This window comes from Dermochelys coriacea, chromosome 11 (genome assembly GCF_009764565.3).
Source record: "Dermochelys coriacea isolate rDerCor1 chromosome 11, rDerCor1.pri.v4, whole genome shotgun sequence".
In the NCBI taxonomy this organism is placed as follows: Eukaryota; Metazoa; Chordata; order Testudines; family Dermochelyidae; genus Dermochelys; species Dermochelys coriacea.
Window position 1 is genome coordinate 33,725,123 of NC_050078.2, and position 15,563 is coordinate 33,740,685.

The following is a 15,563-nucleotide window of genomic DNA, read 5'->3' on the forward strand; positions in this document are numbered from 1 at the left end:
AGAGTTTCATTTTATTCCCATTTTAGTATGTTAAATCTTTAAACCATTATCTGCTAACAGCTTGAAATGTGGACATGGTGGCATGAGATTCATCAGTGTTCAGATGTGCACACAATTCAGAGCTTGTATGCGTGCCTATTTATTGTGTATATCTTCTAGACCAATACAGGCAGCTTTGCATATACACACAGACTAATGTATTATCATAATACATATCTCATGCAATGTATTGTATTTTCCTGAAAAAAAAAGTTATTTTTTATATATTTGAATGATACAAAAGTAGGGTGAAAACTGGAAATAAACTGAATAATACTTTTTGTAAAACCCGGGAAATTTTCGGTAAAAATCGGTTTAAAATGAAAATGAAAGGGTTTATATATAAACATTATCAAAAGGAACATTAAAGCAAAACACTGTAGAGTTACATATTTTAGTTACCTCACCTCATATAAGTAAACTTGTTCCTTTGTTACAGCAAAAATTAGTAAAACGTTATTTTGCACAAGCTTGTCTGTTAGTTGTCCAATTGTTGGATACTCCTGAAAACAAATATAGAGAGCCAAATCAATCCGTTTTACAAAAGGACCAAGGAGTTAAAAAATAGTGATGAAAAACATTGCATGTTATCTTTAATGAACATACATTCATACTGTGCTCAGTGTAATATAAACATGTAATTATACATGTGTGCAGAGTAAGTGTGTATGTGTACATAGAGCCTTTCCTTCTGATGCTCACATTACCCTGAGTGATCCACCTGTATGTCATGCTTCAGTGCCTGGGGTCAGGAGGTTTTAGTCCACACTGGAACACAGGCCTTTGGAATCCTTTTTAAATCTCTTAATTCTTGAATTTAGACTTTAAGAAGGTGAGAAAACTAACTCTTTGATGCAAGGACACTACTTACCTTTGTGTTTGCAAGGCACCTAGCACAATACAGCCCACATCCTAACAGGGGCCTCTAAATATCCCCATAATAGAACTATTAAATAACAGTATTAGTTTGAGCACTTGAATCTTAGTTTGAAATGTTTTTCTGACCTCAGCAGTGTCCTACACATTCCTGAAACACTCCTTAATTCAATTCCTTTAAGACAATGTGATGAAAGCATAGTTTTGCTCTCCTCTCAGGAGAGGATGCCAATAGGTCCTGTTCCACATGTTACCCATAGTAACAATTATTGGGAGTAAGAGGTATCACTTTTTCTAATCATAACATGTTCTGAGATCACTTATGTCAATATGCTGTGTTCTTAGTTTTGATTTTATGAAAATATGTGATTAAAATTAAAATGGATGACATCAAATGTCTGGATTTCGAAACTCCTACTGCATACCACTGAACTCTATCATTAAGATTCCAATTCATCTTTCCCGTACTTTAAAATTCCACAATGAAAGAATTGTACAAAGCACATTACCAAAACTGTTGACATGGAATATTCATTATTGTGGTCCAAGTGACAATGTCCATCATTTGGAATAACAATCCCTGCCAGTTTACTGTCCATCCCAAAATGAGAATCAGCATCACTCACAAACACCAGCAGATGTAGAGAGTCATTTCTCCACCCAATCTTTTCCTGTAATTAAAATGTAATGATTTAGTATAGACTTTAATTATATTGAAAGAAATAATACAGGATGATAGAGTAGAAGACAGAAGAAGGGGTCTTTCAAAGAGATCTTTAAAAAGTAGTGTCCTCTCTGCTTTAAGCAGACATCAAAAGATACCATGACAATTATTTAACAGAGTTCACTCCATTGCCTCGACCAACATATCTCCTCTTCCCATTGTTGTGTTGAGTGTGTATAGCTGCTTGTCATCTATGTCAAATATTGTTGATATTGTTAATCATTAAAATATTTAAAGAGAAAAAATTGAAGAAAATATGATGATTATGTGGTAATTTTATTGCTTTTCATTCCCCATAGACACCCGATTATTACATGATCAGTGCTTTTATTGATGGAAACTACAAAACTATCATTTTTCAATGTGCATATTTAACTTGATTATATACACTTTTCTAATGAAAAAAATAGATCATTTGAATATACCTTTACAGTCTGACCAAATACCCACTGAAATCAGTGGGCGTCCTTCCATTGATTTTAGTGGAGTCAGATCAGGGTCAGAGTCTACATTTTGAGAAAACAAGAGCTGCTTATTTTTTTAAAAATACCATAAAAATCTATTAATAGTAAAATGTGGACTAATAAATATTACACCTAGAGGTTTCATTACCTTGCAAACAGCTGCCTGCATAATTGCATCAAATCCTCCCTCTGGAGTGTCTATATTAGCTGAGATTTTCTGTTCTTTCACAATTTCATTGAATCTTTCAGCATCATTTGTTAATGGCAAAACATGTTTGTATCCAAAGGTGGGCAAGCAATTACGTGGAACACTGCTATAAAATAAATGATACATCTTAATAGTATAAATGATATATAACATAAATGATGTTATATCTGGTATATAAATGATACATCTTAATGATATATCTTACGGCCAATGCAGAGATAGAATGCACACACATGCAGAGATAGAATGCACACACTGTAGTTGCTTTGACAGGTTTCAGAGTAGCAGCCGTGTTAGTCTGTATTCGCAAAAAGAAAAGGAGTACTTGTGGCACCTTAGAGACTAACAAATTTATTAGAGCATAAGCTTTCGTGAGCTACAGCTCACTTCATCGGATGCATGCATCCGATGAAGTGAGCTGTAGCTCACGAAAGCTTATGCTCTAATAAATTTGTTAGTTTCTAAGGTGCCACAAGTACTCCTTTTCTTTTTGTAGTTGCTTTGTAACTCTATCTAGCTTAGTTTTCAGGTGCACATCTCTTCTGTGTGCCTTGTTTTATTAGTATCATTGCTGAAACTAGTACCTTTACAGTTCAGTTAGACAGACCAAGTGAAAAAAACTTCAAGGTTAAAAGAGAACATGGCACTCAGTTAATTTTAAAGTGAAACTGTGCATTTAGATACTCTTTGGCTAAAGAGTGGTGTGTAAACTGCACTTCCCCAGGAGTAGCCCTGGGAGGCACTATGCACCAGTGATACCCTGAAGTGGCATACTCCTCCTATGCTCCTCTTCTAATCTGCTCCAGCTCTTTACAGGGCACAGTATACTCCCACCATCACATCCAGATAGGCCCACTGGGCTCCTCCCCACTTGCTCTGAGAGGAGGAGAATATTAGGCATGCAGCCCCCACTCTCCACACACACCCCAGAGTTGTGATCCGGGCAGGACTCATCAGCATGGGGCAGATGGGACTGTTCCTGGTTCTTTAAAACAAATAAATAAGAAGAACATTAATAAATATACTGAACTGTTGTTTTTTGGTATTTTTGAGTACCCAAAAGTATGGTGAGCCTTTACAGCTGTCATATGAATAATCCAGGATTTTAATAAATAATATATATTTCAAGCAAATTAAAGAGACATAGAACTTGAGTATCAATGTGCTAATCAGTCACACACATTTGTAATTAGCAGGAAAATCTAAACAGCAAGCAAAAAGGCAAACCTCTTCCCCCCAAACGCCCCCTCTTCCCAACACCCAATGGGGTATAGAAAATGACCAGAGTATGAACCAAGAGCAAAGTCCCATTTGCTTTATTCACTGAACTGCAAGTGAGTAAGGTGGAAAGGCTCCAGTGAGGGCAGTGAGCAGGATTTTGCCCCCAATGATCAATCTTATCTGTGTTCCTATATTAAATAACAAAACTTACATAGGTGCTTTCTTTGCCTACCTGCAAGGGTTGTTTATTTCTTCAGCTGTAGTTTTGATGAATGGTGAAACTGGTTTTTCAACAAAAGACCCAAAGCCCAGTCTAAAGTTGCTGGTTAGTTTTGACATTTCTTTGGAAAGAGTTGAGCCTAATTCCTTTATTGTATTCAAATCATCATCCATGGAAGCGGAAAGGTCCATGAGGTAATAGAGATCAACTGGATAATCTTCAGACTGGCGAACTTTGATCTCTATAGTTTCTTCATTTCCTAGTAAAGCCATAGGGGAAATGGAGAACAAATTAACAATCTAGACAATGTTATGGGCAATATATCAATGACGCTGTCTGTTTATTCTTAATGCCACTGTATGTGCCATTGGTGGAATTAATAGAAATGTATAAAATTATAAATAAAAATTCCAAAAGGAAAATCTGAAAGACTTTAAGTAAGTACTGTTACAGTAAAAGTTAAGTACTAACTTTAGGTTTAGGACTATTGATTCCTGTGGATCTAGTGTGTTAGAAAAAACAAATGTCAGAGTGCAGCTTTAAAATGTTCAAATATGAAACTATAATGAAACAGAAGTTAGCACTTGTAGGAGCGAGTGCAAGGGTTAATGGTCTGAGCATGAGACTGGGAGAGTGAATTACAAGTGCGCCTGGGTTCTATTTCTGGTTCTAATACTAACATACTGTGTGTTATTTAAATCTCTCTGCACCTCATTTTCCCTAGGACAAATTCTGGTCTATGTTATATTGGTGTAAATCCATAGTAACGCCATAGACCTCAGGGGGATCTTGCAAATCACGTTGATATCCTCCGATAACAGCATATGGCAGATTCTCTGCTGCAGCTGAGATTTTCTCAGGGTAGCAATGAAGAGGTGAGACACTGGGGAGCTGGCTATGGTTGCAGTTTCCCAATTCTCTCCTTATCTCTGCCATGGCCTGGGTGCAGGTTAGAGAAGACTCCAGAATAGGTGCTGGAACTGGGAATGCTGCCGCCGTGCCCCCTGGCTTGAAGTGGACAAGGTTTACAGTTTGCTTCAATGGCTCTAAGCAAACCCACTAGAAAAACTGTTCCAGCATCCCTGGCCTTCAGACGCCTCTAACCAATACCAGCTGGCTACATCCCATGGGATAGCTCACCTACTGTGCTATGGCCACGGCCCCTTCATTTCCACTCTCAATACTCCTCCTGCATCAGGGCACAAGAGGAATGGTATAGGAACTAGCTTGTCCAGCTCTACACCCACGGGGGGATTCCCAGCCTGATAGATGTGTGACATTTCCATTCCCTTTGTGCTGCCCCGAGCCATGAAGAGAATAGAGCAGGGAGATTAATCTCCTCTTACATAAACGCAAAGTACTTTGGGGGGAATTTAAATAGTGTACATTTTAGATCCATCCATTAGATTAACACATGATAAATATTCACTAGGTGTTATTTGATTACAAATAATGCTTAATTTCGAATTTATTAATACAAATTATTTAAATACAGTAAATACATTCTGTTTTTTAGATCATTAACAATTTAGTCTGAGAAACCTAGAAAGACATCATCAGCAGGAAAGAATCACAGTTATGAACTGAATAACTTACCTGGTCGCAGTCTAAAAGTTAACTTTTGAGGGGAAATCTGTGTGACATCAGAGTTATTCTTCTGGATTCCTATGCTAAGGGGTTTATTTTTGTGAATTTCTACTTTAGAAATGGGAAATTCAATAAAGTTCGACTGACATCCTTTTGACCAAAGATTTGCTGGAGTATCACACCTTCCATGAATTCCAGATGAGTCAGTATAATTCTGAAACAATCAGCAAAAGGAAGGGAAGAGCTAAATTTATTATTGAACAATGGAAAATAAATGATTTATGCATGGTGGGCCAAATGCAGAGGTGACAGACATTGTGGTGTAAGTTACACACAGAGTGTAAGCTGGCAAAGAAATGGGTGTAGGTGGCATAACAGTCTAAATTTGCACCTATCAGGCTTTTCATAGCAAAATTAACAGAGCTTACATTTGTTTGCTATCCTAGCTGGACCAGTTGTATCATTGGTGTATGGGAATTGAGTCACATATGCCTGGTATGTATTTGGCCCCAAAAGAGTTGGGGATGGTGACACATAAGTTGAGTCTTATCTTTGTTGTTTTTGCCGCTGCACCCTTCTCCATCAATACTAATTTTGGACACTTATTGAATGGTAAATCAATACTCCAAAACACCTGTTTTCTGACCATCTTACACCTGATGTTTAACACACACCATATTTTCATGACCATGAATTTACCCCAGAGATACACGTGGCAATTGTATTTATTTCCTTTAATTCAGCCCTGTGTACTGTTTGGCCTTCTCCTGCATTTAGGACCTGATCTAAAGCCCACTGAAGTCAACTTCAATAGTCTTTGGATCGGGCCCTGCATTTCTACTCAAGCAAAACTCTCACCAACTGGAATGGGAGTTTTATGATTATATATTCCTCTTCCTCTTCAAAGCACTATACTCACATTAATTTTCACAACATTGTTCTAAGGTATTATCATCATTGCTGTGTGAAAACTTTGGCAGAGAGTCTAAGTGATTTGACCAAGGCCACAGAGGGATCCTGTGCTTATACCACTGGTCCATATTCTTCTCTTGTGCCTGTACAAGGAATTTAAACTTTGGCCCTTAACCTGCAAATGTCCCCTGAATGTTGTCACTGAGAAACACTCTGTTAAAGTTACAGCAAAGTTACTTTAAATCCACAAAATCCCAGAAATTCAGTTAATGCTAAGACTCTGCTCTTCACTTCCCACTGGGAGTCAAATTCTGTTCATGGATATGTGTGTGTCTCACTGATTTCAGTGGAAACATAGGAGGGAAAAATTTGCCTTCCTGTACTTGGGCCACTTCTGATGTCTACTCAGATAAAACACCCATTGACTACAGGATCAAACCCTGTGTATATAAAAATCACCTATTATTATGAAACCCTTGGAAAACAAAGCATACCGGCTACAGTAGCTAACACTGCATTTTCTGGCTTCTCAAAACAATTCATTATCAGGTAAACACATGGTTCAGGGCTAGTCAGAATGTGTATTTTTATCCAATAGACTATGATGGCTCCTTTTATTGAGTGTAGCCTGACACTAAAATAAATATACAGATTCTTTGCCTGCCCCACATCACATGAGTATAGCAAATAAATCCATGGGCAAACATTATATTTATTCCACTGACATTTCCAATAAGTGCACATGATCTATACATAGTACTTCCAAACTCAAGAACTTAGTTGTTTTTTTTTTTTGTGTTTTATGAAAACACCCAATGGCAATTGGCCTAATTATGTACTTAATAGCATGGAAAATTTCGTATTATGAAAATCCTGCGTTTTGAGTTGTACAGAAACTCTTTTTAAAAAAAGCATAGAAAAGAATACTTTTTTGGGGGGACGGGGGACTTTCCTAGTGTTATATCTTGCAAATTACTAAATTGCTTTTAGTAAAAACTGGATTAAAAAAGAATGGTATGTCAGTTTCATCCAAGATGGTATTTTTACTGTTCAACTAAAACCCCCTAAGGCAAGTGTTTATAAATTATTTAAAGAGTCTCTTAAAAGAGAGCTGTAGCGGTATGAACAGTAAACCACCACAATAAAGTATTTTTACACACATTCTGTTTCTCTCTCATATCTGATTTATGTATTGTGTTTATATATTTATTACATGCTTTGGAGCAGATCCTTTGAAGTGCTTAGCACCCTCAATTGCCACTGAAGCCAATGGCTATTAAGGGTGCTCAGCACGACAGAAGTATCAAACAATCCAGTTGACTAAGATATTATTTTAAGAAATTTTGCAGTACATACCTAGCTGATCAATAATTCAAAAACTAACTAGCAATTGACTGGTTAGCTGTTGGCTGAAAAGGATTCACAAAACCCTGTGTTTGTCTATCTGTATTTATAAGAGCCAAGATTTCCAGAATCTAAAGTTAGGCTTCTAAAAATCATATTTAGGCTCCTGAACAAGCAGCCAGATTTTCAAAAGTGCTGAGCACTTAACAGTTTACCTTCTGCTTTAAAAGGGAGAGGGGCATGTGGCTCTCATTTGGACCCTGCTTATTTTATTTATTTATAGCCATTTCTATTGAGCCTTTAATCGCAGTAGCCAACTGTTTCACAAACACTAACAAACTGAGGCTCAGAACACCTGCAGTGGGGCCAAGAGGTATTCCTATTCACATTTTACACATTAAGAACTGAACCACAGATAAGTTAAGTGACTTGCCTGGGGTCACACAGGAAGTCAGTGACATATCTGGGAACCAAATCCATATCTGTTTCCCAGCCCCATACTTTAGCCATAAGACCTCCAAATCTTGGGTGCTCTATCCTGTATCACAGGACCTGTACAATTCCACCATAGTCACTTCCAAAATGATGAGTGCAGCTCCTCTGATAGGTAGAAACAAAAGTGCTAAAAGCTGGGGATTTTTTTTTTTAAAGAAACAGAGAACGATGAACAATAAATCATAATTTCCAGAGAAAATTACACAAGCAATTTTTTCTCTCTAAATTCTTCATGCATTACAAAAGCACCAGCTGACCCAATTAATTAAATAATTCCATCACTCACAGCCACTGCAAACACTCAGATTGTATGGCTTTGAAATTTTTAAGATATTTACTTTACCTCTTGAGAACACCAAGCACACTGTTGTCCAGAAAACAAACAATCTTCACAAGTCACTGCACTCCCTGGAAAACAATTTCCTGTATTTAAACCCAGGAAAAGAAGAGATTAATAATGGGTTTAATTATTCTTTTTATAAAATGTCCCATTTAGTTAAAAATATTGGAGATAAAAAAATAGTGACACATTTGGACATACTTAAGATTACTGATAACATTCCATCATTAAAATATTTATATTAGTTTAGTATTTAACTTGATCAATAATTACACTATTACTGGTAATTAATAACAAATGTGGGGACCTACAGGTCACTCATCTATGAAAAATATGCATACTATTTGTTTTCTGAAACGCATTTCATAATTGTTAAATTTGTTTAACCATAACTAGAATTTTTAGCAAAATAGATATGTGTACATTGTACACATTACAGTTGTTTCAGTCTGCTTTCCAATGTACTTGCTCTGGAAGTTAAAATTATGCCAGGTTCCATAGACACCACCAGAGTCACAGATGTACTGTAAAATTTCATGATGGATCAAACTCTGATGTGTATAATTAAAATGGTTCAAAAGCCTGTGTGTTTGGTGCAGGTAGTTCTATATTATGAACAGATGTACTCTAACTACATTTATTGGCTATGTAGTAATACTACACTCTGTCAAAAACATTCATTAAGTGGAAAGGAATGACTGAACAGACAACATGGGAAGCTAGTTAATATAAAGTTGTTAAACAAAAAACAATGTAAAATATGCTTTTAAAGAAGCAGAGTTCAGTAATTGTAAGCCTTACCTTGTACATTGTTATTTCTTTGCAGAAACAGAAAGAACAGGAAAAGCAATACAATCCCCATTCGTTTTCAGTTCTGGCTGTGTGAATTAAAAGTATAAAAGAATAATTACCTTCAGGGTAAAATGATTAATGTGGAATGTTGTTAAAGTCATAGATTCCTGAAGTGTGTATTCTAAAATGATACTTACACTGGTTTGAAGAGAAACTTCCAAACTACCAGGGCAGAACATTAATACAAAGAAAACAAAAGCTACCTGAATAGGTAAAGACGACGAGCTGTGCATAAAAGCAACTTCAACATGGTTATGGAACTTAACACTGTTCTTTATCTTACTTCCTTATTTTCCTTATAAGGAAAACAGGTACACAATCATAAGAAGGTGGGGAAATTCACTCAGGTACTGATTTTTTTTTTGTTTTGTTTTGTTTTTTGTCAACACTCGCAGTCTCTCTGGGTCCTAGAGAAATCTGTCCAAGAGATCTTTATCAAGTGTACAATAACTCTAAAATACTGGTATTCCTTTGACTGTTTTCTGACTGAGTTCAAATGCTGGCAAGTCATACAAATAGTGAGGTGACTATACCTGGAGAGATGTATAAATCCCATTTTTTCTAATTTCATGTTGTGGAATGAACCTTCTAAAAGCAGCTGTGAAAAAAACAATAACAAATCACCATAACTTATTATAACACTATAACAGAAAACCATTTTAGGAATACAAAACATCTTTTGTTTTACTGTGTAGAGTTTATATATATTTTATTAGCATTATAAAGTGAAAAAGAAATAAATCAAACCTACATTATTGTGAAATGCAATTACTATTGTACAGGTGTGGTCATCTGCATGTTACTACCCCAATAGAGAGTGTCTTCTGTGATGGAATTCAAGATAATTTCCTCTGCAGCTATTAATACATTCAGGTAACCATGACTAGAAAGAGGTTTTCATTGCATTTCAAAGCATTTGGGGAACAAAAAAAACCTCACCCAACCATCATAACAGTGAAGCAATAATAGTGAGTACAAGATGAAAGGAAAGAAAGTATGGTTAGAGAAGGGGAATGATGGCTTGAGCACCAGGCTTAGATTCCCAACTGTGCCACTGACTCACAGTATAGCCTTAGGAAAGTCACAATCTTTAAGATGTTGTGAGGTGGATTTTAAGACACATTTAACTCCTTGGAGGAAAGGTTAAATATAAGTTCATACTATTATTACGAAAGGAAATTTAAAAATAACAAAAATCCTTGTTTATATGCCGTTTTATTTCACCCCACCTTTTATCCATTTGTCCTTTTTAGCATATAAATTGTTTGGGACAGGGACTCTCTCTTCATAATGTGTTTGTAACAGCACATGTCAAACATTAAACTCTACTGTATAAATTATAAGTAATGCTAATAATAACCTGTGTACCAAAATAAAACTTACAAATACATACGTCGTTCCTCTTTGATCATTTCAGTATGTCTGAGCCAGTTCATTGCACTAGGATTTACAGGGACCCAAAGTTATCCCTGGTGTTAGATCTCACAAGTCTTGCAGATTTATTTTAACTAAATTTTGCCCTTTCTACTCTTCACAAACTGATTTCCGATTTCAGCTAATGTATTTGCTGTTCATAAGTATTCACCAAATAGTTTATGTGAACAAATATGCTATTGTTTTTGTCCCTTGGATGGATGATGTTTAAAACAAAACAGACAACTTTTTTCATTTCTAAAAATTCCAGCATACTTACAAACTAACTAAATAAAAATCCACATGCACTAGTCATACTGTCTTTGACCTTAATGTTTCTTTTAAGGTTGGATCCTTCAAACATATATATATATCTTTTTAAGGATGAGCTTTCCACTTCCCGAAAAACATTATTACCTTTTCTCCTCCCCAAACACTGCACATCTTTCACTGATCATAATGATCCCATTTTTCTATCTGTACCTGCAATCTGTCCCCTTAGACTAGATTTGCTCTTTCCAGCACCAAGTCCTTTTCTCCCTGTTTACCCATTCATCCATCTTCTTTTTTTAACGGCCACTTCGGAGCATCAGCACTCAGAACACTGTTATATTGATTTCTCTCACCTCTGGGCCCCTTGCATATTCCTATTATGCCAAATTCTGCTCTCAGTTACACCAATGTAACACAGTAGAATTTGGCTCATTATTTTAAAAGATTGGCAACACTAAAAATTTAAGCTTTTTGTGATCATGGAACCTGAGACTTTTCAAAAGATTCTGTCCTGTGAATAAGATTTTGGTGGTCTCAGAGTGTACGTGCAGTCTCTCTCTTATTCCTACCCTTTATAGTACATCAAAGATAGCACAAAAAAGTCAGTTTTATCTGCCTGCTGAATAATCTCAGAAATCTGGTAGTGAAAAAACTTTGACAAAAGTACAAAACCAAGATGCATCTTAGGCACATATGAAGCCAAACTAAAATATATTCTAAAGAAATGTTAAAAAAAAAAAAAAAAAAAAAAAAAAGGATTTTCTCTCTACTGCTAATGTGTAGCTTTCCTGACAAGCAAGATCTCGTTTCACTCATTGAGCCGAATCCAAATGGAAGTGTGGTGGCTAGAAATAAAGATTGTGTAAAGAGTCTAAACCAGAAAATGTTTGCATACAAAAGACTGCCTAATAGTTCATGCATCTTCATCTGAATAAACACTCTCCCTTTGAAAAAAGCCAAACTCTGTAGCTAGTAAGTTAGGAATTGATGTATTAGATATGCCAGTTACACTTTAGGAGCCCAGTCCCAGACAAAACATCTATGGGTTCTTTCCAAACTAGGAAAGCTCTGGAAGAGAGGGAATGCTGGCTCCACAGAAGACTGATCTATCCAGGAAAAAAGGTCAGTAGGACACACAAATGCCTGAAGGCAAGGAAAAACCCATCTCAATAACTGGGAATTGGAGAGCTACCCACCAAGAAGAAAAGCCCATGCACATGATCTCTCTACTTCATATGCTACAAAACTTCTGATTCTTGGGACTGCTTACTACCCCCACCCCCATAAAACCACGCAGCATGTGGGAGTTATTACAGCTGAAAACTCATAGTATTTCCCTTGGATGGTCATTGTTGGGGAATTCAAGGGCGTGGCGTCTACAGGCAGAGATCGTTCTAAAATACTCCCATTGTTGGAAAATGGTGTGGACAATGGATGCAGTGGGCCAGATTCTCAATTCTCTGCAGTTTAGTCATTTACACCTCTACAAAGTGGGTGTAAAATGCTTAATCAGAAGGGTAATCGTTTAGGCCCCCCCGTGCTCTCAGGGCTGGAAGGAGGTGGGTTTACATTTGGGTCACATGGCTAGTTCGTCCTTTCCACGTCTGGCCTCCAGAACAGATCTGTCAGACAAGTAATTCCCAAGAAAAACCTCTTAAAAGGTTTCCTACCTGACTGTCACTCATTCCCAAGAACCTACTTGCTGCGTATGACGATTGGATGGGTGGAGTTGCAAACTCTGTCCCTGAGAAGGGACCCATTGCAGGGTGCTCAGTCAGTAGTTAGCAGTGCTTGGTCATTTAATAGAGACACTTCCCTTCTAAATAATACGTAGCCTTTATAGCTGTCAAGCCAAGAAGCTTGAGGTTTTCTGTAGGACAGCAGACATGGAAACTCATTTTCTCTGGATTGGATGACTGACCAGAAAGATATTCCGGTCAACTGGAAATACCTGGTTCCAAAGAGCATCTATAACAGAGATTCTTCAAAAGCTGCATATCAGCTACCCAAACAAGGTTCCCTGAAAAAAGGCCTAAAATCTCAGTTTACACATTAGCCCTTCTGGACTACAGCTGATTCAAGTCACCCCATGGAAATTTGAATAGTTGTAAACATGGAATGGTCAGGAATACATAAAACTACCCACAGTAACAGTATTGATGTAGGAGACAGTGTCTTGCTACAGAAGCATTCCTGGCTGTATGGGGAGGTACCGCAGGCAGTAGTACCTCAATGCCTGCTGGAAGTAGTAATGCCTCTGGCAAATTTATATAATAGGGAAACTCATAATACACAGCCAGGTAGGATTTTTATTTTTTTTTTTTTAATTTTTGTGTGTATTGAACCCTCTTGGTATTTAATTATGTCATTGAATGGAGTACTTTACAAAATAAATAAAACTAGTCTGAACTCATATGCTTTAATGTCAGTTAATGTTGCTTGCTGCCTCTTGCTCCCTTTGTTCATTAGCACAGCTGGAGATGGATGATACCACTGCAACAGAAAATGTCCCAGATACAAAGAAACAGCTGTAAACACTCAGGGCTAGCTTGTCAGCCCTTACTTGGCTATACAAGGGGGTAAGGAGCAGTAATGTCCCACTGCTCAGAATGACTGCGGGCACATTGAGCTGTTTGCCCAGTGCTCCCCCTTGAGAGAAACAGACAAAATGGGAGGAGCTTTGGCACCAGTCTCCTGTTCCTTAGTCACTGTAACTAGCTGGTTACACAGAGGGAAGTCATTTCCTCCCCCACCCACCCCTGAGCAAAGTGAAATGGAGGCCTGGAGGGGGAATGGAGGGGGTTGAAGAACTATGACTCAGTGAGTTATGATTCATTCTCCAGGCTCCCCCGAACTCAGGTAGAGACATAATCTAGCTCTAAAACAGATCTGCAGAGAAAGAGAAAGAGCCAAAATGCTTACAAATGCTGAAATGAAAAGTAAACAGTTCATTACAAGTAGTTTTGTAATTTATATGTACCTCAGCCAGAAGTCAGGACTTGGTGGCTGCAGTTCAGGGTGTGTGCGTGTGCGCATGCGTGTTCTGAATTTGCTTTGCATGGGTAAACACTTCTAGAGATTTGTTTGATTTTCAGATGTGGACAAACTCTCACACTAAAAGCAAAATAAATCTGCCAAACTTCTCCCAGACTCAGGTGGAAACACTGCAAAGCGATGAGGCTTTCGTCCGACATTGTTCAAAGGTGGCCCAGCTTGCCAGAGAGCCAGGCAGCTGAATGACTCCGGCCTGAGTTTGGGTTTTACCTTTTTGGTTACATTGTAAAAGTTTTCCCCACTTCTAGGGAGGTCACTTTACTGTATGGTACAACTTAGTACCATTTCGGCTCCTCTTCGGGTCCACGGGGAAAACTCTCTGCCTGGCTATCTTTCAATATCTCACAACTTCAGGTGCTAAGGGCTTCCTTCTCCCTCAAACACATGGAGGACACAGAGGTCCTGTCCATGCCCCCACTCTTAAAGGGCCATGATCACTCCTGAAACACCTAGTCCTTTGCTCCACAGCTAGTTCTCCATCCCCTCCTCTCTGACCCCAGAGCAACCCCCAACTCCTTCCGGGGATGAAAAAGCTCCCCTCTTGCTCTACAGAGAGGTGAGGGATTCCCAGCTGAACTCCGTCAGGACGGCGCCGAGAGGCATGTGGAAGCGCAGCACTAAGTGGGGGGTAAGAGGACAGTGACCAGCGGCCGTGTCTGGAGAGGTGTGTCTGGGGTATAATGGGGTTGGGCTTGTGGGGAATGGCAGGTTAGTTCATTTGTGGGGCTAGGCCCTATTTTGTTTAAACTTCCAGAAGCTGTCAGGAACACCCCCAGCAAGTCATGTCCATTCATCCTCAGCCAAGGAAGGTGCCATGATAGGAAAAAGGGAGCATGGAAAAGGAGCTTCTCATTTTGCCAGCCCTCTGCTATGTGAGATCCACATTTGTCATTGGATTTTCCCCTCTCTGCCTCTCCTTACCTCAGCTCTCAAGTACAATGTGAACCCGTTAACATATAAAGTTCAGACAATTCTACCTCTGAAAAAGGGAAAATGGATTTGAGCACCCTGTGTGAGTCTCTTTTGCCACCAGTCAGTTTCTTACCACGAACAGGTAACATTTAAAGACTCTAGTGGGAGCAATCCCTTTCACCAGTGCGCACCAAGGATTCCTCCCGAGGACTGCCGGCATAATTCCTACTAGAACTATAAACATCTTGCTGAAGCTACATATATGGCAGGCTGATTCTTTGCTGAAATACAGCTTGAATGTTTCTAGCATTGGGAGAGTCACTGCAATTGGTAACTATATTCTGGTCAGTGCCAAATGGCTTATCAGAACTGAGACAATGGGTTCAAGCAACAAACAAAACACACTAGAATGGTAAGGTTCCTATATGTCATTTTGAAACTTGTCTACATTGGCTCCATTTACAGTAACAATATGTTCAAACCCTTTAGACCTGTGAATGGATTCACTCAGATCTGTTATTTCAGGGAAAAGTCTCATACTTGGGTTTTCAAAAGCTCTTCACACAAAGTGCTGCCATCTTCTGGGGACTTTACTGTTTTGTGCTGGAGAAACAATGTTCTTTCTATAG

General features: G+C 38.2%; 1 protein-coding gene across 2 annotated transcripts in view; it reads right to left on the minus strand.

The window, feature by feature from the left end:
• Positions 1-9,841, minus strand: part of ITGB6 (integrin subunit beta 6) — a 57,570-nt gene extending 47,729 nt beyond the window's left edge. Inside the window, exons 1-8 of one of the 2 annotated variants that reach the window (XM_038422533.2) lie at positions 9,420-9,841; positions 9,232-9,308; positions 8,434-8,513; positions 5,349-5,553; positions 3,765-4,011; positions 2,252-2,414; positions 1,425-1,586; positions 447-542 (exon numbers count right to left, since the gene is read on the minus strand). In XM_038422533.2, the coding sequence (XP_038278461.1) occupies positions 447-542; positions 1,425-1,586; positions 2,252-2,414; positions 3,765-4,011; positions 5,349-5,553; positions 8,434-8,513; positions 9,232-9,292 (1,014 nt within the window). In that variant the 5' untranslated portion in view covers positions 9,293-9,308; positions 9,420-9,841. Of the gene's footprint in view, positions 1-446; positions 543-1,424; positions 1,587-2,251; positions 2,418-3,764; positions 4,012-5,348; positions 5,554-8,433; positions 8,514-9,231; positions 9,309-9,419 lie in introns of both variants that reach the window. The other variant, XM_038422532.2, reaches the window with a different exon arrangement.
• Positions 9,842-15,563: the final 5,722 nt, after the last annotated feature.